At 43.5% G+C, this 24,976-nt stretch overlaps 2 protein-coding genes across 5 annotated transcripts; one reads left to right on the top strand and one right to left on the bottom strand.

Annotated features, from left to right (window-relative positions):
- Window positions 1–445: 445 nt before the first annotated feature.
- Window positions 446–6,320, bottom strand: MRPL22 (mitochondrial ribosomal protein L22; the record flags this gene model as incomplete). Its single annotated transcript, XM_041482218.1, has 8 exons — window positions 446–731; window positions 1,859–1,928; window positions 2,771–2,848; window positions 3,163–3,228; window positions 4,369–4,504; window positions 5,047–5,184; window positions 5,662–5,707; window positions 6,233–6,320. Coding segments are annotated over 8 exons (834 nt in total), but the record flags the coding sequence as incomplete, so codon positions are not given.
- A 34-nt stretch (window positions 6,321–6,354) lies between these two features.
- On the top strand, window positions 6,355–24,225 carry GEMIN5 (gem nuclear organelle associated protein 5). Of its 4 annotated transcripts, none has more exons than XM_041482075.1 (28): window positions 6,355–6,597; window positions 6,714–6,868; window positions 7,623–7,804; window positions 8,124–8,275; window positions 8,492–8,620; window positions 9,472–9,604; window positions 9,988–10,147; window positions 10,764–10,976; window positions 11,671–11,756; window positions 12,249–12,343; window positions 12,957–13,093; window positions 14,268–14,341; window positions 14,721–14,902; window positions 15,021–15,160; window positions 15,573–15,744; window positions 15,967–16,194; window positions 16,671–16,784; window positions 16,975–17,103; window positions 17,410–17,505; window positions 17,789–17,926; window positions 18,278–18,425; window positions 18,549–18,668; window positions 19,567–19,777; window positions 20,306–20,563; window positions 21,200–21,362; window positions 21,965–22,526; window positions 22,904–23,063; window positions 23,622–24,225. In XM_041482075.1, the coding sequence occupies exons 1-28, from the start codon at window positions 6,387–6,389 to the stop codon at window positions 23,775–23,777; spliced, it is 4,704 nt and encodes a 1,567-aa protein (XP_041338009.1). In that variant the 5' UTR covers window positions 6,355–6,386; the 3' UTR covers window positions 23,778–24,225. The 4 variants fall into 4 exon arrangements, with proteins under 4 accessions (XP_041338009.1, XP_041338008.1, XP_041338012.1 ...); XM_041482074.1 differs by having other exon boundaries at window positions 8,489–8,620; XM_041482078.1 differs by having other exon boundaries at window positions 6,365–6,597; window positions 22,967–23,063.
- The last annotated feature ends 751 nt before the right edge of the window (window positions 24,226–24,976 follow it).

The raw sequence follows: 24,976 nt of genomic DNA, 5'->3' as shown, positions 1-24,976 counted from the left end.
CAAGGATATTTTTATTTCCCTCTCCCAGACACAATTCCCAAGACACACAGTGAAGGCTGTTACAGCCCAGATAAGCCAAAAATTGATGTCTGATATTCTGAAATATTATTGTTACTTGGTTTTGTCCACTGTTACTTGTTTTCTTCCAATGCTGTAACTACTTTAAGATGTCAAATTTTAGTTAGAGGTTTGATCTTGCAGAATGACTGTCAAGCACACAGTTTTACAATAGAAGGCTCACCATACATGGCAGAGACACCAAGCTTTATAACAGCACCATATGTTTTAGATTTGACAGTCCAGGGTCAAGCTTGAACGCTGTGGTCCAAGTAACTCAGAAAAAGTAACATCTGCTGCTCCCAAGATTTTTCCATACCCTTCACTTGACAAATAAGGAAAAACCCATGATTTTTCTCACATCATCCAGCTCCAGCAGCACCAAAGAAACAACTAAACCATGACTTTAATTATTCCTTTGTACAATTTCATTGCCCAACATGATACAGCCACTGAAGTGTGTCACAGCGTGTGAACAAGGGTTCTGTTTCGCAGCTGCTGCACATATTCCTTTGCTTGGTCAAAGCCAGTCCTTGGTGGCTCTGGAGGAGGAGGAGGACCTTCCACCAGCTTCACAAAGTAGTGGCACCTGCTGATTTTCATCATGCCAAACATGCCCTTGCCGTGGTACCGCAGCCGCTTCACGTAACGGCCCCTGCCCGTCTGCGACTCCGCTGCAGGAAAAAGGACAGGGGAGAAGATCGTTCAGGCAAGAACAAACTGCTACACTGCAATAAAACACCTGTCTTGCCAGGGAATTTTTCATGGCTGCTTCTAGGAAGTTAATTCTACTTGGGATTCTCCCCTCCATCTTTCTTCTGTTACATTTAGCAGATCACTGCTGCAGAGGAACCCGTGAGCTGCATTAACGCTCTTCAGGAGTGCCAAAAAGGGGAATTTAGAAAGCAGGCACATGAAGATAAATATGTGGTGAAGGACAAATCACACTGAGCACTTACTAGATTATACAGCTCTTCTGAAGGTGGTATTCGTTTCACTGCCTTTCAGCAGTTTGTCTCATGAATTCCTGCAAAGTCTTACAGACTTCATTTTCCCTCCTTTCTCCCTTTGTTGCATTCATCACAGGTACTTTCATTATCTGCACATCCAGTCCTGCACTACAGCTGAGCCTTCTTGTGGCAGAGGCCTGGAAGGCTCCAAAGAATTCTAATCAAATCTCTCTACAGTCCAGGTGACTTTAAGCTTATGAGGTCAGTTGAGTAAAATTTATCCCCCATTAGACAAAATGGGATTTTTTTCTTTGGGCCTCAAAACACCTAAGAGTAAACATTTCTCTAACATTTTCTAGGCTAAAAAGCACTTTAGTTATTATAAACTAATCCTGCAAATCATCTACAGACAAGTCTTTTTATTAAGAAGTTTACTATCATTACCCATTTACTTTTTATACTGTGTCTGATAGAAGTTTAACTTGGATCCTGCAAATCAAATTGTACCAGCCCCAGACAAAGCTTCCAGCATCTCTGACTGGCAACATTAAAAACTAGAAACTGTTTGCTTTTTGTTGTCCAATCTTTCATATTTGTGTCAAGCATCTTCCTCTTCAGGACGTTCTGTTCAATAGGGAGCAGAAATTCCATTCTCAGATGGATACATCCATCTTAAAAATGCTGCAAACATGTGCCTTGCATGTTTTGGTAAAGTTAAGTTTAGCAGAAACTGTCCTCTATTCACTTCTGGTGATTTCAAGTATCAAAATCTTATTAAATATAACGCATTTTCACAGGGTAGGATAGAGTAGGATGACATTTTTCTAATGCACTAAATTAAAAAAATGTACCTATGTGTAAGTTTGATTTGAATTCCACATTGTGCTTTCTTACAGCCATTTCCTGTGCTTCTAACAGAACCTGTAACAAAAGGTAAAGAAATGGAAATACTGAGGAATTTAAGCAATGCTATTTCTTATCTCTAGATAACATGAAAGAAATTGCAAGTTTAAGTCAGTTATAGAAAAAGTATTTTATGAAGATAAAAACTGTTAAAAGACAAGCAATACATGAAGATGTTCCTCGCATGCACAGAATGAAAAAGCCTCAGGACAATTTTATTACATTTTTGGGGAGGAAAGGGAGTGGAAAAGATGGTTTCCACCAGCATTTGTCAGCCTTCCCTCCACAGACCTCTGTGTAATCAGACATCTGACTAGAAATAAATTCCAAGGTGGGCAAAATGAACTTGGTCCATTCAATCTTTTCAGCTAATACAGGACATTTCTTTGCCATAATTATACCAGAAGTCAATGCTTCACCCAAGAAATGAGTAATTTGAGAATCCAAACTACCACAGGGTATTCAAAGCTTTTGTGCCTTTACAGAACTCAGTCCTCTCCTTAATAATGTCCCTCATCTCTTACATTTTAAGAACAAAAGCACACAGATGTAGCAGCCATTAGTGACCAGGATTCTACACCTTTTACCATGAACTTAACACCAAGCACTGCTAGAGAGGACACCCACATGGAATTTATCACCATGTCAAGTTACAAGAGCCAGCAAAATTGACCCCAACATATTCATAAGTCACAACATTACATGACTGCAACAAAAATACATTGTTAGAATGTGCTCCCAACAGGCTTACTTGAAACACAAAAACTCACACAAGTAGAAACACCTCCAAACTTCTGGTGACAGTTATTGATTTTAAAATTTTCTGGAAACCAGGAGTTTTAAAGAATACTGCTATTTACCTCTCTGATCACCTTTGCTCCCTTTTTGTCACTGAATTCCAGCTGAGCGAGAGCCTGATCAATGGACATTCCTTTTATCTGCAATCAAAGTGTTAAAATTAACTTCTGCATTTACAAGTATTTCCTTTCTCTTATTCAGAAGACAACATTTAAATTATACTGGTATTATAAAAACAAAAATACTGTCATTTCCTTAATCACCACTTCATCAATTTAATACCTTGCAGCTAAACCAAACTACAAACAGCCATTCCCTGTCCAGATCCATGCTCATCCCCAGGACTCTGCTATAAAGGTGCTCATTAAACTGTGATTGAATGAGGCTCTTAAGACAAATACAGCAATTAAATTTTGCATTCTCTCAAGTACAGTACAAAGTACTCTTTGCTTACCAGTTTTGCCAGATACCACATCTTATCTTTGCTGTATTTTATTTCCCTCCGACAGTGATAGATTTCCTAGGGGCAAAAAGAAGTTAAAGGATGAGTAAATTTGCTGTGAAAACAGGAATGGTGCATCCATGTCTGCTGTGCAATCTGTGTTCTTACTAGGAATAAAATAAAAATGGCTCTGCCTACTATGAGAACAGCACATCAGGCATAGCTTTGACATTTGAAACTGAAAGCACTAAAAAAAGTGCTGGCACACAGGAAATTTTAATACAATCTTATGAAACTTAATTTATAAGCAGAAGTCCCTGAAAAGGATAATCAGGAGGTTTTCACCATCTTTTCCTCTCATTCTCCCCACTACAGAAGCAAAGATTGACATGTCCATTCAGCCTTAAGAATATTACCCTGCTATCTACTCCACTTAGTGGGAGAGCAAATAAACAATCTTACCAGAATGAACTTAATTAGCCCTCGAGAAGTGAAGAGGGTTTCAGTTTGATTGGCACAAAGAGCTGCCTCCACAGACCCATCTAACATTATTGCTAACAGGGACCAGCACCAGCTGGTAGAATCCAACATCAATACAAATTGGAAAGAGATGGAACTCTTGATAAACAGGGAAAACACTGATTTAATAAACACATCTGTCAATAGCTGCGTTTTCACACACACTGCACCAGTCAGCACAGTCCACAGCAGGGATTTCTATGTCCTAGGCCACAATGTTCACAAAAGCAACCAATAAATGCTCATGGCCCACAAAATACATGCCTAAAAAAACCCATTTCTTTTCAGTTTAAATACTTTTACTTTGCTGAGCAGCGTGTCTAACAGAAGCCACAACACATCAATTCCTAATGAAGAAAAATGCTAACAATGGAATTCCAGAACATCAGTTCTTGACAGTACAGTTTCTACCTCCTTGTAGAAACTTCTACAAACACAGGATGGGCCCTTACAGCTTGAACCACACACTGAGCAGGTGAGCAGCTCCCAGTAACTCTAGGCTCCAATATAATTTAGAGATGGAAATCATTCCAAGTGATATCAACTTCTACAATACAGCCAAACTGAATAAAATCCTAAATAATGAGCAAACAAGCTTTCAAACCAGTGCCTTGTGCAGTCACCCTGTGCAGGCAGTGACAATCTGCCCAGAAATTGCTAAACATTCTCAGGTGAGGCCATGCACAGGGGCATCCTTACAGCTGGTCTGCGAGGCTCTCCAGGCAGCTGGGGAGGGTAAACAATCCTGTTCTTCTTCTCCCACTTCCCAATTTTCTGCAGAGATGTGCTGGTGTGGATGCAGGACAGAGGAAAAAGGCTCCCAGATGCCAGAAACCTGCAAGGCAAGACCACAAGTTCTTGCTGAACACAAGAGTTCTTTGTCCCTGCCCAGTTTATCTGGAAAATTGTGAACTTGCTGTCTTGAAAAAGAGAACCAGCACATTTGTATACTCAAAAAACCAAACTGTTGAATCCTTTATAGTTTATGCTGAAAAGGCTTTTTAACTCAGCAAGACTCAAGCTTCTCAAAGCAAACCATGAATGTTGGTATGAGATTCCACATTAAATGTCCTCAGACTGTCACACAAAGTCACAGCCACCTCTGTTTGATGCTCTTGTGGGGTTCAGGACTCACACAAACCATCTGTACCTTCCCCAAGGTACTTTCCATACTTATTTAACTTTTACCAACAACATATTTAGCAGTGAAAATTGCTAGTTTTTCAAGGGGCTGAGTATCTCAGAGCATTAGAGGTTTATAAACATTGTGAAATTTGAGAAGAGAGGTGTTCTAAACCACCTCCAAAACACAATCAGGTCAATCCAAAAACCAGACAGCTGATAGCAATAAAATCAATTTTCAGGCAGTTTGCTCACCTCAGATTCTGAAAAACCAGATTCTGCCTGGATAAAGCAGCAGTGGGCAGCCACTGGTGACTACAGTAAACAGGTGAGTTCAAGACCAAAGGTTGTGAGTTTTCCTGAGCCTTGAACATCTTTGTGTGTGTGGCCAACCTTAAAAACGCATCTTAAAAACAGGCAAAGACAGCGTGCCAAAAGGGCATTGTACACATTGCCCACAATAATATGTGAGCAGAGATCAGCATAACACACACATTTCAATGTCATGGAGTATTTTTTCAGGTATTTGCAGGGACACAGCTGGCAGTTCCAGTGTTCCTGCAGCACAGCTCTGGGATTCCTCCAGAGGGGAAACTTCAGCAAGTGAGGAAAGCAGTGACTGGGGACAGCACAGACACCACATTTCTGTCACCTGTCAGAGACAATATGGGTGTCCAACAGAAAGAAGTGAGGAGAGAGACACCTCCATCATGGCACAAGCTCTGAACACTCAGAAAGACACCACGGGGGCAGAGAGTGACCAGAGCTCCAGGGTGGGTGAGATGGCCAAGCCAGGGGTCCCCGGAGCCCAGCCCCAGGTGCCCAAGCAGGGCAGTGCCTGTCACCCCGGGCTGACAGGGCCACACTCACCTCTCTGGCCGTGCCCAGCTGAGGAGACCCCGTGCCCAGGCAGCACCTGAAGGGAAAGTGAGGGAGGCATGAACAGAGTGGTAAAATCACAGCATGGTTTGAGATGGAAGGGACCTCGAAGACCATCCAGCCCCACCCCTCGCCACGGGCAGGACACCTCCCACGATCCCAGGTTGCTCCGAGCCCCATCCAGCCTGGCTTGGACACTTCCAGGGATCCCGGGGCAGCCACAGCTGCTCTGAGCAATCTGTGCAAGGGCTTCAGCACCCTCACAGGGAAGAATGTTTTCATAATACCTAACCTAAACCTACTGGTTGCCAGTGTGAGGCCGTTCCCCTCATCCTGTCACTCCAGGCGCTTGTAAACACTCTCACTCCATTATTCCCGGACGCTCCCTTCAGGCACTGGAAAGCTGCAACTTGGTCACCCCGAGGCCTGTTTTCTCCACGCTGAACAACCCCAGTTCTCCCAGCCTTTCCTCGTATGAGAGCTGTCCCGTCCCTCCGATCACCCCGTGGCCTCCTCCCTAGCGAAACCCTCCCAAACCAGCGCCGCGTCCCCTCAGCCTCACCCGCGCTCAGCGCCCAGCGCGCCGCCATCTTCCCGGCCTCGCTTTGCGGCAGGAGCAGGGGCAGGGGCGCCGTTTGCGACAGTTTGCGGCGGCGTGCGCGGCGCTCGGCGGCAACGCTCGGAGCACGTGGGGCGGCGCGGGGGGACCCGGGGCGATGGCGGCGGGGACGGGGATGGAAATGGGGATGGGAACGGGAACAGGAACAGGGATGGGGGTAGGTATGGGGGTGCGGGCGCTGCCCGCCTCCCCCAACTGGTACAGCAGCCGCTGCAGCGATGCCAGCAGCGACGGCCGCCTCTTCGGCTTCGCGGCGAGGCACCGCGTCTGCCTGCTGGATGTCGCCGCCGCCGCGCCCACGTTTTACGGTACCGTCACAACCTTCCCCGGCCCTGTGCAGGGGCTGCGGGGCCTCCCCGCCACCGGGAGCCCGGGGGGGACGCGGGGGCTCGGCGGGCCGTGACGGTGTGTGCTGTGGCCGCAGGGGAGCTCCTCGGGCACACGGACAGGATCTCCGCCTTCGCCTTCTGCCGCTGCCCCGGGCACAGCGGCCTCTGCGCCAGCAGCTCGGACGATGGGAGCGTCAAAGTCTGGGACAGCGGGACACTGTCGCCCGTGCTGGAGTACAGCCTGCACCAGGTGGGGACACGGACACGGACACGGGGTGGCTCGGGGCTCGCTCACAGAGCACGGCGAGGCTGCTCAGCCCTAAGGGCAGTTCAGAGGCGGTGTGGTTGGCGCTGCTCGGTGCTCGTGGTTGGCAGCCCGCAGCGCTGTTCGTCCCCGGCTGCTGGCACAGAGCAGAGCAGCACCCAGCCCGTGGCTTGGACTCGCTGCCGCTTAGCCCAGCTCGCCTGAAGGGATCTCAGCAGATTGCTGTGGCCGCAGGGCACGCTGAGTGTGTGTTTAAAGAGTCACTGCGGCTCGGGAGCGCACATCCGCAGCTCCATCTATCCTCTGAAGCCTGAAAGAACAGAGGCACTCAGGGACAATCCACAGTGCTGCTGGGTGTTGCTGTGGGACACGAAATAACACAGCGCGGACACGCTGCTCTTTTGAAGTAAAAAAGGCAGTTTTAATTTCTGACTCTAACATTTATAGATTTCTAAAAGTGGCGGTGGATTGGAGGGTGACAGTGCCACCTCTCCAATGACACTGGACAAACCAACAATCTGTCAAATTTCTCTTCATCTGTAAAAGAATACAAAACTATAATTTATTTACATAAAGTATGTGAGAAAATTCATTACAAAAACATAAATATCAAAAAGCTTTAAAAAATTTAAAAAATCAAAACAACAGCTGGTCACTGCTCACAGATGATTTCCTGCCTGTTACTGTGTGTTAGGTGGCAGTGAAACAGCTCTAAACCTTTCCAATGCTCTCTCTTCAGAATGCCATCTCAGCACTGCACTGGTCCCCTCTTGTGAAAGATCTCATTGTGACTGGTGATGAGAAAGGTGTCATTGTTTGTTACTGGCACAACAGAAATGACAGCCAGCAGTTCTTCCCAGAGCCCAGGACAGTGTTCTGCCTCACCTGTTCTCCTCATCATGAAAACCTGGTGGCCATTGGGTAAATGCTCTTTACTTCATGTTTTGTTTTCCACTCTTCTTCTGCAAGAATTTAATTGTGAGTTTTTGCTACATGGTTCAAAGGTAAATTTTAAGAGGTCTTGGTGGCTATTCTTTTAGTTTTGGAGTAAAACAAATTAGAAATAATATCTAGATTTGATAAACCTGCAAAGGCAAAGAAATCTGTTAAAATTTAACAATCCAGCCTGGCTGATCTGTAATGGGGTGATAGTGACCCTGGAAAGAGCTTGTAAATCACCTTGGATATTATTCCACAAGCATCCAAGAATCCCTTCATTAATTTAGATCTCTGCTTTCAGCTACAAGGATGGCATGGTGGTGATAATTGATATCAGCAGGAAGAGAGAAGTTGTGCACAGGCTGAGAGGCCACGAGGATGAAATCCATTGTCTGGCCTGGTGCCCTGTGCCTGGGGAAGAAAGGTTACCTGCTTGGCAGGATGAGCTCCAGGGTAGGTGAACATGATTAACAACTTGTGGAGTAACTTCTAGTTCATGTAAATGTCCTTCTAGAGCATTGGATTTTTTACAGAAGGTTAAGAGATTAGCTAAGTAACTGATAAGTTCAACAAAATATGTTCTGATACAAATCAGTACAATTTTCAGCTAATTTTTATGAAGCTTTGATTTTTAAAGCATAATAACATGACTTCAATGGTGTTCAGCAGCTCCTTCAGAAGAAGGCAAGGTTCCAAACGGGGAGCTGACACAGGACACAGCCACGAGGAAGGGTTGTTACCTGGCCTCTGGAAGCAAGGATCAAACCATACGGATATGGAGCTGTACCAGAGGCAGGAGTAAGTAAGAGATAAAAAAGAACAAGGTGAAATAATTCCTGAACTGCAAATTGCCTTTGTGTGCTGAAGGCATGGGGAATGTAATTAAAGCTGCAGATTCACAGGACTCATCTATCTGATTGTGTAGGATTGAAAAGAGAGGTGTCCTCTGAGGAAGGCAGGAGCCTCCCTTGAAATGGAAAATGCAAAGCCCCTCCCTCTGAATTATTATAATTTTGAAATTAAGGGGCTCTCAGGCAGAGATATAGGAGTATGAATAACAGTTCTTTAATAGGAAAAAAATTAAAATGCAGTAATACAAAACAACACTGCCAGAGTCAGAACAGGACCTGGCACCCTGTGGGTCAGGGTGGTGGCACAGTCCCATTCAATGGTGGCTCAGCCCTCCTGCAGTGCCAGCTGTGGTTCTGCTGGAGCAGGGATCCTGGAGAACGGTGGAGTTTTGCTCTGAAGGTCCAGGGCTGCTGTAGATGGGCCTGGTATTTCTCTGGGAATCCAGTGGGAAGGGGCTGCTTCTCTGGGAATCCAGTGCAAAAGGCTGCTGTGGTCTTCCAAACCTCACATTCTATCCAGGCAGGAATGCTTGGCTCCTCCCCCTGGGCAGAGCATCTCCCAGTGGGATGATGGAATTTTATCAGCTGTGCAGTGACACTGTGCATGAACAGAAGATATTTTCCAGAGGGAGGATTGGTTGTGGAAGAGGTAAAGAAAAGTGCCCAGTTAACAGAGGATAACTGCCCCACCTCTGACAGATGGCAATAGAACACACACTCAGCCACATCTTGCATTTCCAACCTAAGACCCTGAGAATTTCCCTGTGTGAGGTGCAGTGATGCCTCCTGCTCCTGCAGGTGTGATGACTCTGAAGCTGCCACCCACCAGGAGGAGAGGAGGGGCCGTGGACCCGGCAGTCAAGGAGCGCATCTGGCTGACTGTCCTGTGGCCTGCTGGCCACCCCTCAGACATCATCTCCAGTGCCTTTGGGTAAGTGGGACACCCAGCAACAGAGTCATTTGTTCCTGCTGAAGGAAATGCTGAGTAGAAACACCCCCCCCCTTCTTCCTCCCTGCACAGTGTTACAGGAGAAAACAGGCCTAGAGTTCAGACTTTGAGATTACTATTTGCCCCATAATTTGTCCAGCAATCTGAGTATTGACTGCTAATAGCACTAATTATTATTTTGCCCATCTACTGGGAAAAAAATGGCAGTTTTCAGGTGGAGTTTGAGTGTGTGGCTTTTTACAGATGTCTGCAGAATCTATTACTCCTGTATATTTGCAGTATATTTTTTATATAGTCTATATCCTATATAGAACACTGTGTTGTTCTTCTGAAGTGAAAAACTTAAATGAATTTCAATTTTGCAGAGGAGAACTGCTCCTTTGGAATTTGACCCAGCCTGGCAAACGCAAGTGGACTCTTCTGGGATCTTCAGAAGGACAAAACCACTCCCGAATTGTGTTCAATCTCAGTTCTGTGAAGCACCAAGACAGAGAGCTCCTTTTTTCCATTTCAATGGACAGAGATGTAAGAACCATTTAAAAATTAGCATAGGAATGCCTCTACAATGCAGTTTGACTGAGTGAAACTAATCCTTTTAGGCCACGGTTTTTCTCCAGAAGTGCATTTATTTTAGCATTTTATGACATCACTTCCTACCATTTTTCTGAGCACAGGTAGTGTATGTTTCTGTTAGCTTATAAACTCAGTCTCTTACCATGGCGGAGTGAATGCTTGTGACATTCTGGACTTGAATATTAAGCATTTAATGAAAGATGTTTTCCACTTTTTTTCCTCTATATTTCACTTTTTAAAAGCCTTCTTTTCCTTCTTAACATAATTTAATTGTAGAAACTAATACATATATTTTTATAGGTCTTTTTTTCAGTCTTTAGTCTTTTACAGGCAGCAGAGTGTCTGCTGTTTTGAAATTGGGAGAGAAACTTAATAAAATAAATTCATTATGTCCATTCCAGTCTTGCAGCTACTGCATCCCTATCTGTGACAGGGAATCCTCTGGGTGCAGATCACATCCTGCCAAGCCTTGCATTTGACCCTTTGAGTCTTCATTTCACTTCTGCTTTGTTTTTTCTTGTCAATCACTCTGTATTTAACCATTCCTTTTTCTTCAAATATTCTTCAGGTGAAATGCTGGGATCTGTCTACTCTGGATTGCAGCTGGACCTTGCCCTCCCTTGGAGGGTTTGTCTACAGCCTTGCCTTCTCCCCCGTGGACACAGGCTGCCTCGCCATCGGGGTGGGGGACAGCATGATCCGGGTGTGGAATACTCTGTCCATCAACAACCCTTACGATGTTAAAACCTTCTGGCAAAGCATAAAGTCCAAGGTTACAGCAGTAAGTGTGCTTTGGATTCTTTTTTTTTTTTTCCCCTCAATATATCTTCTGTTCACTCCATTTTTTTCAAGGATGTTTTTCTCTCTCTTGCATTCTGAAGGTTTGTCCCAACTAAAATGAGGTAAAGCCTTGTTCATTTTATACTCAATTCCTTCTGTATACTATAAATTTTAGAATCTGGCAACAAGTTTTTAGACCTTTTGACAATCCTAGAAGATTGCATTTACATCTGCTGGAAATAAGCTGAAGTTTACCTGGCTGTTATGTTACTTTTTCACTTTTATCCTCCTTCATGATTCTTCTTCTCTTCACCTGTGGTTGCCCTTGCTCTGCTAGGAAGTTTGAGAGATACAAAAAACCAATACAGCCAACACAGGTGTCTTCAGTTGGGGTTTAACCACTGGTTGATCAAAAGCAACTGCCTGGTAAAATAGCTGGCAGCTATTTCTGTTTTGCAATGTAGGTATCAAATAGCATTTTAATGATTTTAGTCCTTTGCATCTTATCCCATCATAACTGGAAGGGAGAAAGCCTTTGATACTCAGAGCAGAGTGATCAAATCAAGTGGCTGTGGTTGGAAGGGTGGGTATAAGGTCCTTGCTCATCAGTTTCAGCATTTTCCTTTAGTTTATTACTTAACTATAAAGTATTTGTAACTTAGATCATTTTGTGTCTCTTTATATTTTTCTTGCAGTTATCCTGGCATCCAACTAAGGAAGGCTCCTTGGCTTTTGGAACAGATGATGGAAAAGTTGGTATATTTGACACCTTGTCCAGCAGGTAAAAAAGTAGCTTTCAAATTCATTAGTGTCAGATCCTGCTGGTGTGTTACCACTCAGGGCTGGTGTGGTCTTTCCTGAGGGATACCTTTGCTGTTAGATGAGTGAGATTAAATGCAAATTACTCAAACAGGTGGATTTTCAGTACATTTTTTCATTTGCATTATGTCTGTGAGCTTGTAAAGTGAACTTGCTTTAAGGTAAACTAAATGTCATGACCAGAGATCACCTGTGGGAGGGCATCACTTCAGGAAGACCTGACCCAGAAAGATATTTTCAGGGAAGGAGGAGCAGCAGGGAGGGGAAGGTCACCAGGACAATTATGTTACAATTTAGTAGTGTCCTACAGGAGATGTTGAAGAAAGCTTGGTTGACCCATGGCTTTAGAATGTTAGAGCACCTGGTGCCTCAAATATGTTGCTTTGATTTTGTCTTCTTTTAATTTCCATTTGCTGAAATCTGACTGCCCCTGCTTCCTTATCTTCCTGCCCAGTGCTAAGAATAAGCCACCTCAGATCTCCAGCACTTACCACAAGAAGACAGTGTACACATTAGCCTGGGGTCCTCCAACTCCTCCTCTGATTTCTGGTGAGTCTTCCAGCACCTTGTGACAAAGCAGAAAGTCCATGCAGAGCACACAGATGCCAGGAAGCTGCTATTCCCTCCCTTCTTAGGAGAAGGAGCCCCATTTGCTTGGTGGCAATCCTTTGGAGCAGCTAAGAATGTGTTCTGTTTGAGGAACTTTGAACAGTTTTGCAAGCCTACAAACTCTTGTAGTTTGTGAATTCTGGTACCTTCAGCAAATAGGTTTGAGAAGAGCCCCACACCTCTGGGCTTGCTTCAGGGTGTTACAGGCCAGGAACTTCACAGGCTTCCTGCAGCACTTGCATCAGATCAAATACAGCTTCCAGAGTTTCTGCCACTGGAACTTTAGCCCTTCTTACACAACTTGGATTTTTTTCTTTTAGGGACCAAAATTTAAAGGGAATTTTATTGTTTTTGTGCTATGAGGGTTCTGTGGTAAAAATGAGAGCCGCTTTTAGAGGGTTGTACTGTGAGAATTTCCTGGAGCTGGACCACAGGCAATTGAAGGATGTATATTGATTTTTGAAATAATGCTTTGTTTTATAGTGGGAGAGATTAGCTCTGTGAAGAGTGATGAAGAACAGAGTGTAATTAGCTTTTTTTCTCTGTTGGATAGGAGAAGAAAATGAACAGCCCTCTGTAACTTTATATAGTTGTGCTGGAGAAGGAATTGTTTTTCAGCACAATCCCTGGAAGCTTAATGGAGAAGCAAATGACATCAACAAAGTCATCAGAGACACCAATTCAATCAAAGTGAGTATTAATTTGAGGGGTTTTATGGATTCATAGTAACCATGCCAGAGTTTCCATGGTCCTGTAGTTGTAAGTTTCTGATTTTGCCTTTTTGATGTATCTGCAGTAAAAAACTTGAACCCCTCAGTCTCCACAGATGAACTTCAGTGACACTGACTCAAACTATTTAAAGAGTTAATATATTTGTGTCTGAAGAGGGTGGTTGGTATTTTTTTTCTCCTGGTATCAACATGGCACATCTTTTTCTGGCATCAATTGCTTCATTTTCTACACTGTGATTTACATGGGAAAGAGTAAATGGGGGATAGAGTTTGGGTTTAAAATTGTGTGTGGCTGTTTAAAATACTAGGAGATTTCCAGATTCAAAGCACTTGAAGTGATAATCCTGAATATACCCTGGCTTAGATCATGTGGTGGGCATGCATGAGTTATTCACCTCAATTCCTTTAATTACCTTGCTTCAACCATGAACTTATTAAAACAAATTTTTCATTAAAAACAATCATGATTTTGCAGGAGGCCGTTGCCATTTGTACTGCAGCCAGTGCAGAGTGGCTGGTGATCACTGAGTATCTTCTCAAGTGTGATCAGTAATTTCTAAGTTGAAAGTATAAAATAAGTGAAGTGGGCTGGATCTTCAGTTCTTTCAAGTCAGCTGGAGTCAGTCCAGGGGTATTGATTTGTATCAGCTGGGTTTTGACTTCTTCCTTGAGTTAAGACTCTCTGGGGGTTAAGAGGGTAATGTCAGAATTGAAATGATCATGGCATCTGAGTTGTAAATTGTAAGTAGCTTTTTTCTGAATTCAAATGAATAGGGATAACTAAAAGTAAACTTGGTTTCTTTTTTAAGTGTGAAAGAATTTGCTTGCAATGTCTGGTGCTTTCCAAGGGAGTATAAAGATATGAAACATCAATGTCCTACTGGAATCCAGACAAAACTTCAAAATATTTCTCAGAACTAAACAACAATAAAAACCAATCATTGGTTCTTGCATCAGTAATTTCAGTCTTAATTGCTCAGGTTTATGTCACTGCTACAAAAGCAATGGACATTGTTATGACTTTTCATTTTGCAGACTAATTGCAGTTCTGTCCAGCTGCCAGCCTTGCTCTGTTCAATGTATGTGAGAGAGATTTAAGAGTTTTTGGCAATAATTGTATCTTCTTTCTGCAGCACAAGCTGCCTGCACGTACAGAGGTCAGCTGGAAACCAGATGGCAAACTCCTGGCTCTTGGCAATGAGGATGGGTATGTCCCACTTGGGGGTTATGGTGGTGTCAGTGCTGATCTTGACTGCAGTCACTGTGGTGAAGCAAAAGTACTTTTTGTTGCCCTGGTTTGTCTTTGTTCTTTGAATTATGATAATACAGCATTTCCTGCTGTTGTTTGTTGTAGCTGCTCTTGGCATGGAGGATCCTCATTATCACATTAAATTCTGTTTCAAGGATCCACTCATGGTAGAAATGCACTTTTGCTGATCAGTAAAACCGGGGTTTGAGTTGACTCCAGAAAGCACAAACTCAGTTACTCTGATTCACGTGCTGCAGTTCTGCTCGTGCAATATAACAAAAAAGTTCCCTTTTTCCCCAGCTACTGAAATTCTTACACTGTTGTTCTTACGTTTCAGCTCAATTGAAATATTTCAGGCACCAAACTTGAAGTTGCTCTGCACTATCCAGCAGCATCACAAACTGATCAATGCCATTCGTTGGCACCACGAGCACGGCACCCAGCCAGAGCTGAGTTACTTGATAGCCTCAGGCTCCGTCAATGCCACCATTTATGTCCATAATCTGAAGAGTGTTGTAGGTAACAGTTTGCAGATTATATTCCAAAACTTGGCATCTTTTTTTTTTTTTTTTTTTTTTGGTTTATTTCTGGTTTTGTCTTTCTGGCCTTCCTTAATGGTTTTTCTTTTTTCTTTCAGAGAACTCTTCAGAAAATCCTTTGACAATAACAGAGCCTTTTCGAACTCTGGCTGGGCACACAGCTAAAATCACAAGTCTTTCTTGGAGTCCCCACCACGAGGGAAGATTGGTGTCTGCTTGCTATGATGGCACTGCACAGGTATAGTCCAAAGCACCTCAGAATTGTATTTCAAATCATCCATTCCACAGCTGATCAAAGAGCAAAACTTGTTTTGTGAGATAAACTATTGAAGTACTGCAAGTTTACCTTTGCTAACCATTTGCTGGTTCTGGATACCTGATATGCAGATTATGTTACGATTTGTGAATTGATTTGTAAGTCCAGTCATTAAGGTTTTCATATTAGCATTTTTGGATCTTTAGAAAAGAAAAATATTGTGCAGCTGTATCAATGCAAACAAAGGAAGCCTTGCATTTTCTCTGTATGCTTGTTTGAAATACCCCTGCAAAATCCCAAAAGAGAAGTTCCTACCTGTGCAAATCATGAGAAAATGCAGAGTATTAGGTGCAGAAGTGACTATGGGTAATTGCATTTCTTTCTTGTTGCCAAGGTGTGGGATGTGATGAAGGAAGAGCCACTCTGCAACTACCGAGGGCACCAGGGCCGCCTGCTGAGTGTGCAGTGGTCAGCAGTGGAGGCAGATTGTGTTTATACAGGAGCAGATGATTTCTCTGTTCACAAATGGCACATCTCCAAGCAGGAGCACACACGGCCTCCTCAGGGTGAGTGTATTCAAACAGATCTGCCCTGAAGGTGGTGTTGGAGCTGAGAATTGGGGAGGTGCTGAAATGATGCAAATTCTTGTGCTGAGTTCCAAATCTGCCTCTTCAGGAATAAACTGTGTCTAGGTTTGAATTGAGTGTCCTTACTTGGAAAGTAAATGTTGATCCTGAGATATGGGCTATACACTAAAACAAATACACTAAAATTTGCACCTTTTACAGGCAAAAAGAGTATAGAATTAGAGAAGAAAAGAAGTATACAGCCAAAAGTTAAAGCCAAGAAGAAGAAAAAGCCTGTAGGCAAGAGTCCAGGCAAGCAGGATGCAAATGATGCCATGAATGGAGACGACAGCATGAAGGAAATGCTGCTGGAGGAAAATGGAGTGTCAGATCATGAAGGAGAAAAAGAAGCTCAGGAGGCAGAGTTGGCTGATAAAGTCTCTGTGACTGGTAATAATCAAATCCTCTTAGTTCAATGTTTCCCAGCTCTCAGAGCATCACCAAGTTTAATTTTCTTGCAGATTTTCTCATTGTTTGGTTTTATTGAAATTGTCCACTTGAAGGAAGAAGGCTCTGGAATGCATTTTATAATTTTCTAAACTAGTTTGGGACTTAACTGTCTTTAGATAACAAGATTCTGGCCTCAAGGACAGAGTTACTGCATTGAAACAATGTCATTTTTGATCAGCATTGGTAAATCTTATAATACTGATGGATCTTCATTGCTGGCTCTTGACATCTCATTTAGCCTTCTGACAGTTCTCTTTATTTTCTTGATATTTCCTTTCCCTAAAAAGCTGTTCAATTCAGTGGCAAAGCAAAGCTTGGTTTCTGTCTGTTTCAAAATTAATGTAACAGAATGTGAATTACTCCGTGTGCATTTCTATTCATTGTTTTTTCTTTTTTTAAATCACTTGACTCCACAGTGTCCAGGGATACATCTTCACCTGCATGTGACTATTCTTCATTCAGCTTGCCAAAGCCTTCTGTGACCCAGAAAGCTGCTCCTGTGAAAAAGGATCCACCTAAAGAGAAACCAAGTTAGTATGTTTCAGGGATTTTTAACAGTCCTGTATCAAGGCAGAGTTCCTCATTCTAGACTTGACTGCAGCTTCCCTTCCTAATGTGACACCAAATTAATACCAGAGAAAGAAAAGGGTGTTTTTGAAATAAATTGAGGAGTTCTGCTGTAACTGCAGCAGCAGTGACTAAAATTGTCTGATTTTTCAGCTCCTGATGCCTCTCTGAAGAAGAGGAAGCCTCGTTCTATTCTGCCCTTCAGCACATTAATGGATCACAGATCAAAAGAAGAATTGCATCAGGACTGCTTGAGGCTGGCTGCATGTCTGAAAACTAAAGGTACTAGTAAAAAATCTAAAATACTTGGAGGGTAGTTGCTCTCAGGTACTCAAAATCAAGTGTTCAGGGACTTGACTTCAACCACAGCACATTTTTTTAAATCCTCACCTTTATCAAAGAGTGTGACTTGGTGTGATATCAAACTTAGATCTGAGTGTTGACCAGCAAATTATTAAATCTGCTGTACAGGAAAGAAAGTAGAAGACAGAAATATTTGCCAGCACTTGAGGGGTACAGTGACTTGGCATGTTGCTGTTCCCAGCTTTGTGTTAAATCCTAAATATTCATTCTTCTTACCTGGTTTAGATAATAATGAAGATGTGTCTCCTGACCTCAAGGATTGCATCCACTTGGGGCTGTTCACAGACAGGGATTCTCTGCACAAGATGATTGATATGGAAGGTAAGTGGCATAAAGAATATGTCCACTGTAACTGTTATATTCAAGTAGAAAACAAATTGGGAAAAATGCTTGAGTTTTCTTTACTGTGGATTACAGTCTAGGATTAAGAATGAAGCTCTGTGTGAGAAGAATATACATCTTCTTCCCAGATAGGTTTACATCTGAAAGATGTAAAAACTGCCTTATCTTGAGCTTGAATGATTTCCCTTTTGCCAAGCTATTTTACTGTGACAAATGCTGCTGTTGCACTCATGCTGATGGGAAGTGTGTTTGCTTCCAACAGGAAAGCACCACTTGGAGAATGGGCATGCAGAGCTCTTCCAGCAGCTCATGCTGTGGAAAGGAGACATGAAGGGTGTCCTCCAGGCAGCTGCTGAGAGGGGGCAGCTGACAGACCAGCTCGTAGCCATGTCACCCATGGGTATGTTTGCTCTAGCACCACATGAACTGGTGGAATTGGCTGCCAAGGGTCCCCTCATTCTGGTGGTTCTGGACAGAAACTCAGGAATTAGTCCTTTGTGATATGATTAGCAGTCCTTACAGCTTGCTGCTGGTTTAAATATGCTTTTAAGTTACTTTACTGGCAGTGAAGTCCTGCAGTCACGTTGAAGCCTTAGTTTTGCCCTGCTTCATTGACTTGTGTTAGGGTGGTTAAGAAATAGAAACTGACCTGGGGTAGAGAGGTACATATTGAAGAAACCAGTGATGGTATCACCCAGGAATTCTTCCAGTCATAAAACTGCCTCCAATAGTGTTGTCTTCTCTTTTGCAGTTGGGTACCAGGCCTGGGTTTGGACAGTGGAAGCCTTTGCCAAGCAGCTGTGTTTTCAGGAGCAATATGTGAAGGCTGCCTCCCATCTCCTGTCCATCCACAAAGTCTACGAGGCTATCGAGCTCCTGAAAGTGAACAATTTTTACAGGTTGCTGTCTATTTATGTGTAGCACTTTATCTTGGGGTTTTTTTGTGGGGTAGATTTAGCATTTTGGTTTCACTCTTTGCACACAGATGAACTTTTCTGTCTGGTTTCCCTTGTGTGCATTAGGGAAGCAATTGTGATGGCTAAGGCCAGGCTGCGACCAGAAGATCCAGTTCTGAAGGACCTCTACACCAGCTGGGCAGCTCTGCTGGAGAAAGATGGTCATTATTCCATGGCTGCCAAATGGTGAGTGCTACTGGGGAGAAGACAGAATTGGTTCCATGCCTCAAACAAAGAAGGTTCTTGATTTTGTGTCAGCTGAAATCTGTTAGTTTGTCTGGTCGTTGGTTGTCTGAGGTGCTTTCTGAGCCTGACCTCACTCAATTTCCTCTAATGTAAGTGGGAGAGAAGTTCCAGAGAGCAGTTCAGAGCAGAAAGTCCAAATGCCACATTCAAGTAGAGCCATCTCTTTGCACAGACATTACTGGAAGTTTTTGAAAACTAGTCTAGCAAGGCTAAGGTTAGGTTGTCTACAAAAAGACTATGTGAGATTTCCAACCTTTCCACTGGAAACATTCAGTGCAGCAGTTCACCTTGAGTTTCTTGAAGCTTTAGCTAATATCCTGGTCATTGGGTTATCCTGCTCCAGCTGGAGTGTTTTAACTTTGTGACTACCAAAATTACTAATACCCCTTGAATTATTTTGGCTGGAGTAGTGTACTCTGCTTGATGCTGATTTCATCCTGGTCCTGGCATTTTTGTGGGTATCACATTTGTGAAAGGATTTGCATGAAACCCAGAAAAATGCAGTAGGGACAAAGAGCTGCATATAACCTTTGTCTCCTGAATCTTAGTTTAGTTTTATTGCTCATCCAAGCCATGTGGACCAAGGCATGCAGACCACCAGAGATTTCAGTCCTGACTTTAAGGCTGTGTGACTTCCCCTTTGTGGTTTTGCATCAGATTGTTCACCATGTGTCTGTAGTGAACTTTGATAAGAAAAACCTCTCTTTGATAAGAGAGCTCTGAGAACCTGTGGAAAATCCAGGGTCATCTTCATTTGTGTATTTGTGCTACTGTATTGCAATACAACTTAAAAACTATTTTAGTACCAATCAACTTGTTTTGCTCTTATCTTTTTCAGTTATTTGGGAGCTTCCTCACCCTATGATGCAGTTAAAGTCTTGTCAAAAAAGGGGGATGTAGCATCTCTTAAAACTGCTGCTGAGCTTGCTCTGATATCTGGGGAGGAGGAGTTGTCAGCAACTTTGTCTTTGAGATGTGCCCAAGACTTGCTGTTATCCAGGAACTGGGTGGGAGCTCAGGAAGTCCTTCAGCAGCATAAAACTTTATTTGTGAGTCTGGTCCTTTTTCCACCTTCTTCAGTGTTGTCTCTCTCCAGATTAACATAACTTGGCACCAGTTTCCATTTTTTAATAGTCCACAGGTGGTCCTTTGGGCAGGTTTTGCTTCAAAATATTTTTCTAGGAGTATATTGGAATGACCCTATGCAATGGTCATGGTGGGGAAGTGTGTAGGCTCTGTGCTTGTTGTTATATGAGAGGTTGTAGAGAAAAGTGGGATTCTTTTCAGTGTAATACTGATCATGAAAAGAAAGAAGTGAAGTATTTGCTGTTTACATTAAAGGAACACATGAGCCAACTGGAAGTGCAGCTGCTGGAGGCTTAGATTTGAAAAGTTTTTGTGGACTGAGAAGCCGGTGGCTACCTTGGCTTGCTCTGAGGTTTCCTTCTGACTTTCCTTAGGCTCTGTCACCAAGACCAGGCATGATGTTCTGAAGTCATTCTGGTTGCTGTGGTCAGCAAGGGCTTGTTTTTATGGTTGCAACAGCTCAGTGCTTTTTTTCCCCCTCCTTTTTAAAGGGACACAGACTGGTTTTCTGCCTGAATGAGCTGCTCTGCAGCTGCCTCAGTGAGAGGAATCCCTGTGAGCGGAAGAGCCCCGTGCCCCCCTGTTACCACAGCTGGGAGCTGAACAGAGAGGCCCCGTTTTTTGACATGGTGACACAAGTGTGGCAGAATGTGCTGGGCATGGACACCAGTGAAAAAGCCACCTGTGCACAGGAGCAGCTTCGCAGGATTGAGCATCCTCCTTCAACCAACAACACTCACCCAAAGCAGGTAAATGGATTTTGATCTGTCCAGGCACAAATCCTTACTTGGGAATGGGCAGTAAACCCAGCCACTGTGGAGTTGCAGCAGCCATTCCCATGGAACTGATGTCTGCACCCTGCTGCAGGATGGGGTTTTAGTTTGGGGGAGAGATGATCAGCTGCTGGGACAGCTTTGTGTAGCCACCAGTTTGTTTCTGTGCAGGGTAGGAACTGACATGGGGTGTTGGGATCAGCACTGAGGTCACTGAGATGTGCTGGATGGGAGTGACTGACAGAGCTGAGTCGTCTCAGCACTGATTCAGGGGTTTGTATTGGACTGTTGGGGAGGTAGGGCTGCTTGTTGTCAAAATCGTTTGCAAGGTCTGTCCATAGATTGGTGCTCCTGCAGCTCTTCTCTGACCACAGTGAATCACTGCTCCCCCTTCTCATCTGTTTTCTAAGACACAGGCAAGCACAGTGGCTGATTTTACAGCTCCAGGTGATGTAGAAATGCTCTATCTCCTGCATGAAGCAGACTGTGTAAATTGCATTATCACTAAAATTGCTTTTGGTCAAGTCATGTGCTTCTGGGCTCTTTCACAGTTGTCATAAGCTCACACCTTGCAGTAAAAGTATTAACTGTGCTCTCTGGTGCTTCCTTTAGGTGCTTTTCCATATCTCCCATGACCTGGCCCTTGCAGCCCTGAGCTGTCACTTGGGTGTGTGGGATGAGGCAGTGAAGAGTATTCTTGGGGCTGTGACCCGCAGTTTTGATGCTGGGAATTTCACTCTGATGCAGGAGATTTGCAGTATCATCCTTCCTGAGGGTGAGTCTCTCCTTTGTCTCTTCTGGCACTGACAGGGCTCTTTCCTGCCAGCACAGCTGTGTCCAGTAATGTTCCTAGGCTAAATAATGCTTGGAAGCAGCAAGACATAGGCATGTCTGTGGAAACTTGTGGAATTTGGCTAGTGCAAAGGCCACTGGGCAATGAAAATTCCTGACTCTGGAAGGAAGTTCAGCTGTGTCACTTGGTGTGAGTGATGTAGGAAACTGAGTGAATTCTCTTCTGTGAGGGACACATTAGAATGCTGTATTTATTTCACAGCAACACATAATCCAACTTGTCCTCCATTCTCTTTAGGTTATGCAGTGCATTTAGTTTATGGCTTGTGATTATATGACTCTTGTGTGTTGCAGCTTGAGACAAAGGAAATTTGCTGCAGCTGATAAAAACCTTTTAGCTAGAACAGAGTATTGTGTTCACAAAGATGCCAAAGATGTTTTTGCTTTCATAGTTCATGTACTGCTTGCCAGTATCTGAGTAAATCCCTGATTTGGGTTTCCAGGGCTTCCTGGTTCATTTACCAGATCTGCTCATTCTCTTTGGAAAGTTCCATGAACTATTTGTAATCATTTTCTCATTATTAGGCTGTGATGACCTGAGAGACAAACTGGACAGCACAAATTCTCAGAGCATGGATGCCTGCAGGAGTCTGGAGGGCTTTGTGGCTTACAGACTGCTCTATGACCTGTGGTGGAACCCACCCAAAGAGTCCCTTGGCCTGCAGAAGGCTGTGTTGGGTCCCAGTGAGCAGACAGCTCTTGAGAAGAGCTGTGTTTCAGGTGACCCATCACCTGAGGAAACGGTTCAAACTGCAGCTGAGATGGGTGAAAACCTCTGCAGTACAACTCAAGTTTCCAAGGGTGAGACACAGAGTGACTCAAGAACTGATTCAGCTGATGTGGCAGACAGACAGTCAAAACTGAAGGGTTGCCAAGTGCTCCTTTCAGAAGAGATGGCTGCCTTGCAGAACACCCAGAGAGACATAGCTGAGGTCCAGGAGACTTTAGCAGAAATGATCCGCCAGCACCAGCAGCAGAGGAACAATCTCCAGGAAAACACAAATGGAAACACCCAGGGAAGCAACCTGGAACAGAGTTCAGAGACTGAATCAGACAAGCCAAGCTCTGACAGCAACCATATGAATTGGTAAGACTCAGCACAGGGATGAGTGTTGAAAAGTGTTGCTTTTTTGTGTGTTTTTGAAGGAAATTTCTTGTTTTGCCTAGCCTGTCTCAAATCTCCAGCCCATCACCCAGGAACACTTGAATATACATCTCAGAAATCCTGTATTTCCCCTGGGCTGAACCCACACATGCATAAGCTTAGTGCAGCTGAATAGTTTTATGATGCATGAGGTGTTGTAACAGTGAATAAACAGGGCAGCTTGGAAAGGGAAGGATAATGAAAAGGCTAAGCATGATCTAAGGCTTCTGTTTCTTTGTTGAACGTTGGTTTGGGACTTAGGCAGGAACAAGCTAGAGCATAAAACACTTGGCCAGTTCTCTCCTGTTCTCCTTTTCCAGGAGGGAGACTACACAGTCACCTAACAAAAGAGTTACTCATGACACCTGCTCTTCTCTTGACAGCAAAGATGAAGTAAAGCAACCAGTTACACTCCCTGAGCTCACAAAGCAGCTTCTGAAAGCAAAGCAGAAATTAGCTGAATTCCCAGACAATTTAAAGGTAAGTTTTCAGAAGAGCCATTGCAGTTTTGAAAAAAGTCATTCTGTAAGGGCAGCCTTATCACAGAACCCTTCATACAGAAAGGAGCAGTGACATTCCTTGTGATCCTGTGGCAGTTTTGAGAGAGAACTGACACATGGCAGCAGGGTCATGCTTTTCTTTCAAGTATAATTTTCCCTATGCAGTTGGAAAGCATAGCTAAAGCTACTGTGTGGGGGAACTCAATGAGATCTCCTGTATGGATCATCCCATGCATTTTAAGAGTAATCCATTGCTACTTATGTATGAAAGAAATTTATAAACAATGAAATAAAAAATTTTAACTATAAAATGGCCTTTATGGATTAGGAACTATAGAAAGTACACAGCACACATTCAAAAACATGTAATCATGGTGATTGGGCAAGAAGGGGCAAACCTGGATAAATGTGAACAGAAAATGCACCTGGCTGGCTGTTCTGAGAATGCTACAAAGCAGTGTCTCTAGAGAGCTGCCTGATTATGTTGAACAACTGTAATATAAACTGTAGACATCACCTCGTGGTCCTTTTTCTGCAGGTCTTCCCATTCCCTGACGTGCTGGAGTGCTGCCTGGTGCTCCTTCACCTTGGATCCCAGTGTCCTCCTGAGCTGCAGGAAGAGGCTCTGGCTCTCCTTAGGAAACACGGTGCTGCTGGTGTTTACAGGAAGGCTGGCAGGAGCTTCTTGACATGACACGTGGAGACCAAACTGTCTCCCCTGAGCTGCCTCCAGCTACGGAACACTAGGGCTGCTCTTTCTTCAAGTGAAGGCTTCTTTTGATGGCTGTGGCTGTTACTGATACAAAATGTCAGGTTTATACACATCCACTTGTGCTCATCCACTGATACTTATTTAAGGAGACTGTTAGAAAACTGAAAAGCAGTAGAGTGAACTGTTATAACTGATTTTTGTATATTTTTTTTTTTATTTGTTGGACACTATGCTAATGAAAGCTCTTGCTATTTAAATGCAAGAGAAAGTTTTGAGCAGCTGTGTAGTCTTTCAGCAGAGGAGGAAGAGTAGCTGCCCTCAGGAAAATCAATGGTTTCTGTAAGCAAACTGACCCTTAGGCCAGTATTGTTCTTAAAAGCTTTGTGAGTTTATTTTCTCTCCTTTAAATAAAGTCTTCTATCACCATGAATTGGTATTTAATTTGATGTATAGAAATTAGTCCTCTAGAATGGTGCTGTTGTAGAAAGTGCCAGAACCAATCCTGGATTTTGCAGCCTTGAACATGCAGTATTTTGACCAGTCTTACACCTTACTTAAAGGCTTTGTTAGAAAAAGTAATTTCTATGAAAAGCACAAGGGTGCATAAGCCTTAGTGAACACAGCATTTGTCTTAGTCATTTTTAGAAGCAAGGTTTTAAATGCAGCAAAAAAAGTTGATGGGGGAAAGTGTGCATCATGAATTTAGAAAGTTTCAAGTACAGTAAAGATTATTGTTTAAGAATTAAAAGGAGTGATGGATTTTTAGATCAAAAGCTGTTCCAGATTCTTCCAGCCAAAATGCAAACTTAATCTTGACAAGATTTCCTGCTTCAAGCTGAATAAAACCTCAGAACAACTTCAAGAGCAGCAGGTGAAAGCCACGGGTTCACTGATTAAACACATCTACAGAGGGAGTGTTGCCACCAACTGGAATTTGTTAAAGTCTGTACAAAGCACTTGAAAACCAGGCGGGGGAGCCAGTGCTTAACCAAACTGCCTTCCTGCACTTAGGGCAGCAACCACTGGAGTTTACATGGAGCAGAAAACTTCACACACAGGTTTGTCCCTTTAAGTGGCCACTCTGCAGTGCAGGAATATTACACCAGACTGAGCTGTGCTGAGAGAGCAGCAGGGAGAGAACACAGCTCTGCCACAGCTCTTCAGCTCAGCTTTCCTCAGCT

The sequence above is a fragment of the Pyrgilauda ruficollis genome, unplaced genomic scaffold (assembly GCF_017590135.1).
Source record: "Pyrgilauda ruficollis isolate IOZ18807 unplaced genomic scaffold, ASM1759013v1 scaffold57, whole genome shotgun sequence".
NCBI classification, from domain to species: Eukaryota; Metazoa; Chordata; class Aves; order Passeriformes; family Passeridae; genus Pyrgilauda; species Pyrgilauda ruficollis.
The sequence above is the reverse complement of the archived record's forward strand: the minus strand, read 5'-3'. Positions and strand labels throughout refer to the sequence as shown.

Coding starts and splice junctions, on each gene's coding strand:
- GEMIN5 (XM_041482074.1), top strand. CDS start 6,387: ATGGCGGCGGGGACGGGGATGGAAATGGGGATGGGAACGGGAACAGGA. Junction 13,094..14,267: donor GAGACACCAATTCAATCAAA/GTGAGTATTAAT, acceptor TTCTTTCTGCAG/CACAAGCTGCCTGCACGTAC. Junction 19,778..20,305: donor AGCAGCATAAAACTTTATTT/GTGAGTCTGGTC, acceptor TCCTTTTTAAAG/GGACACAGACTGGTTTTCTG.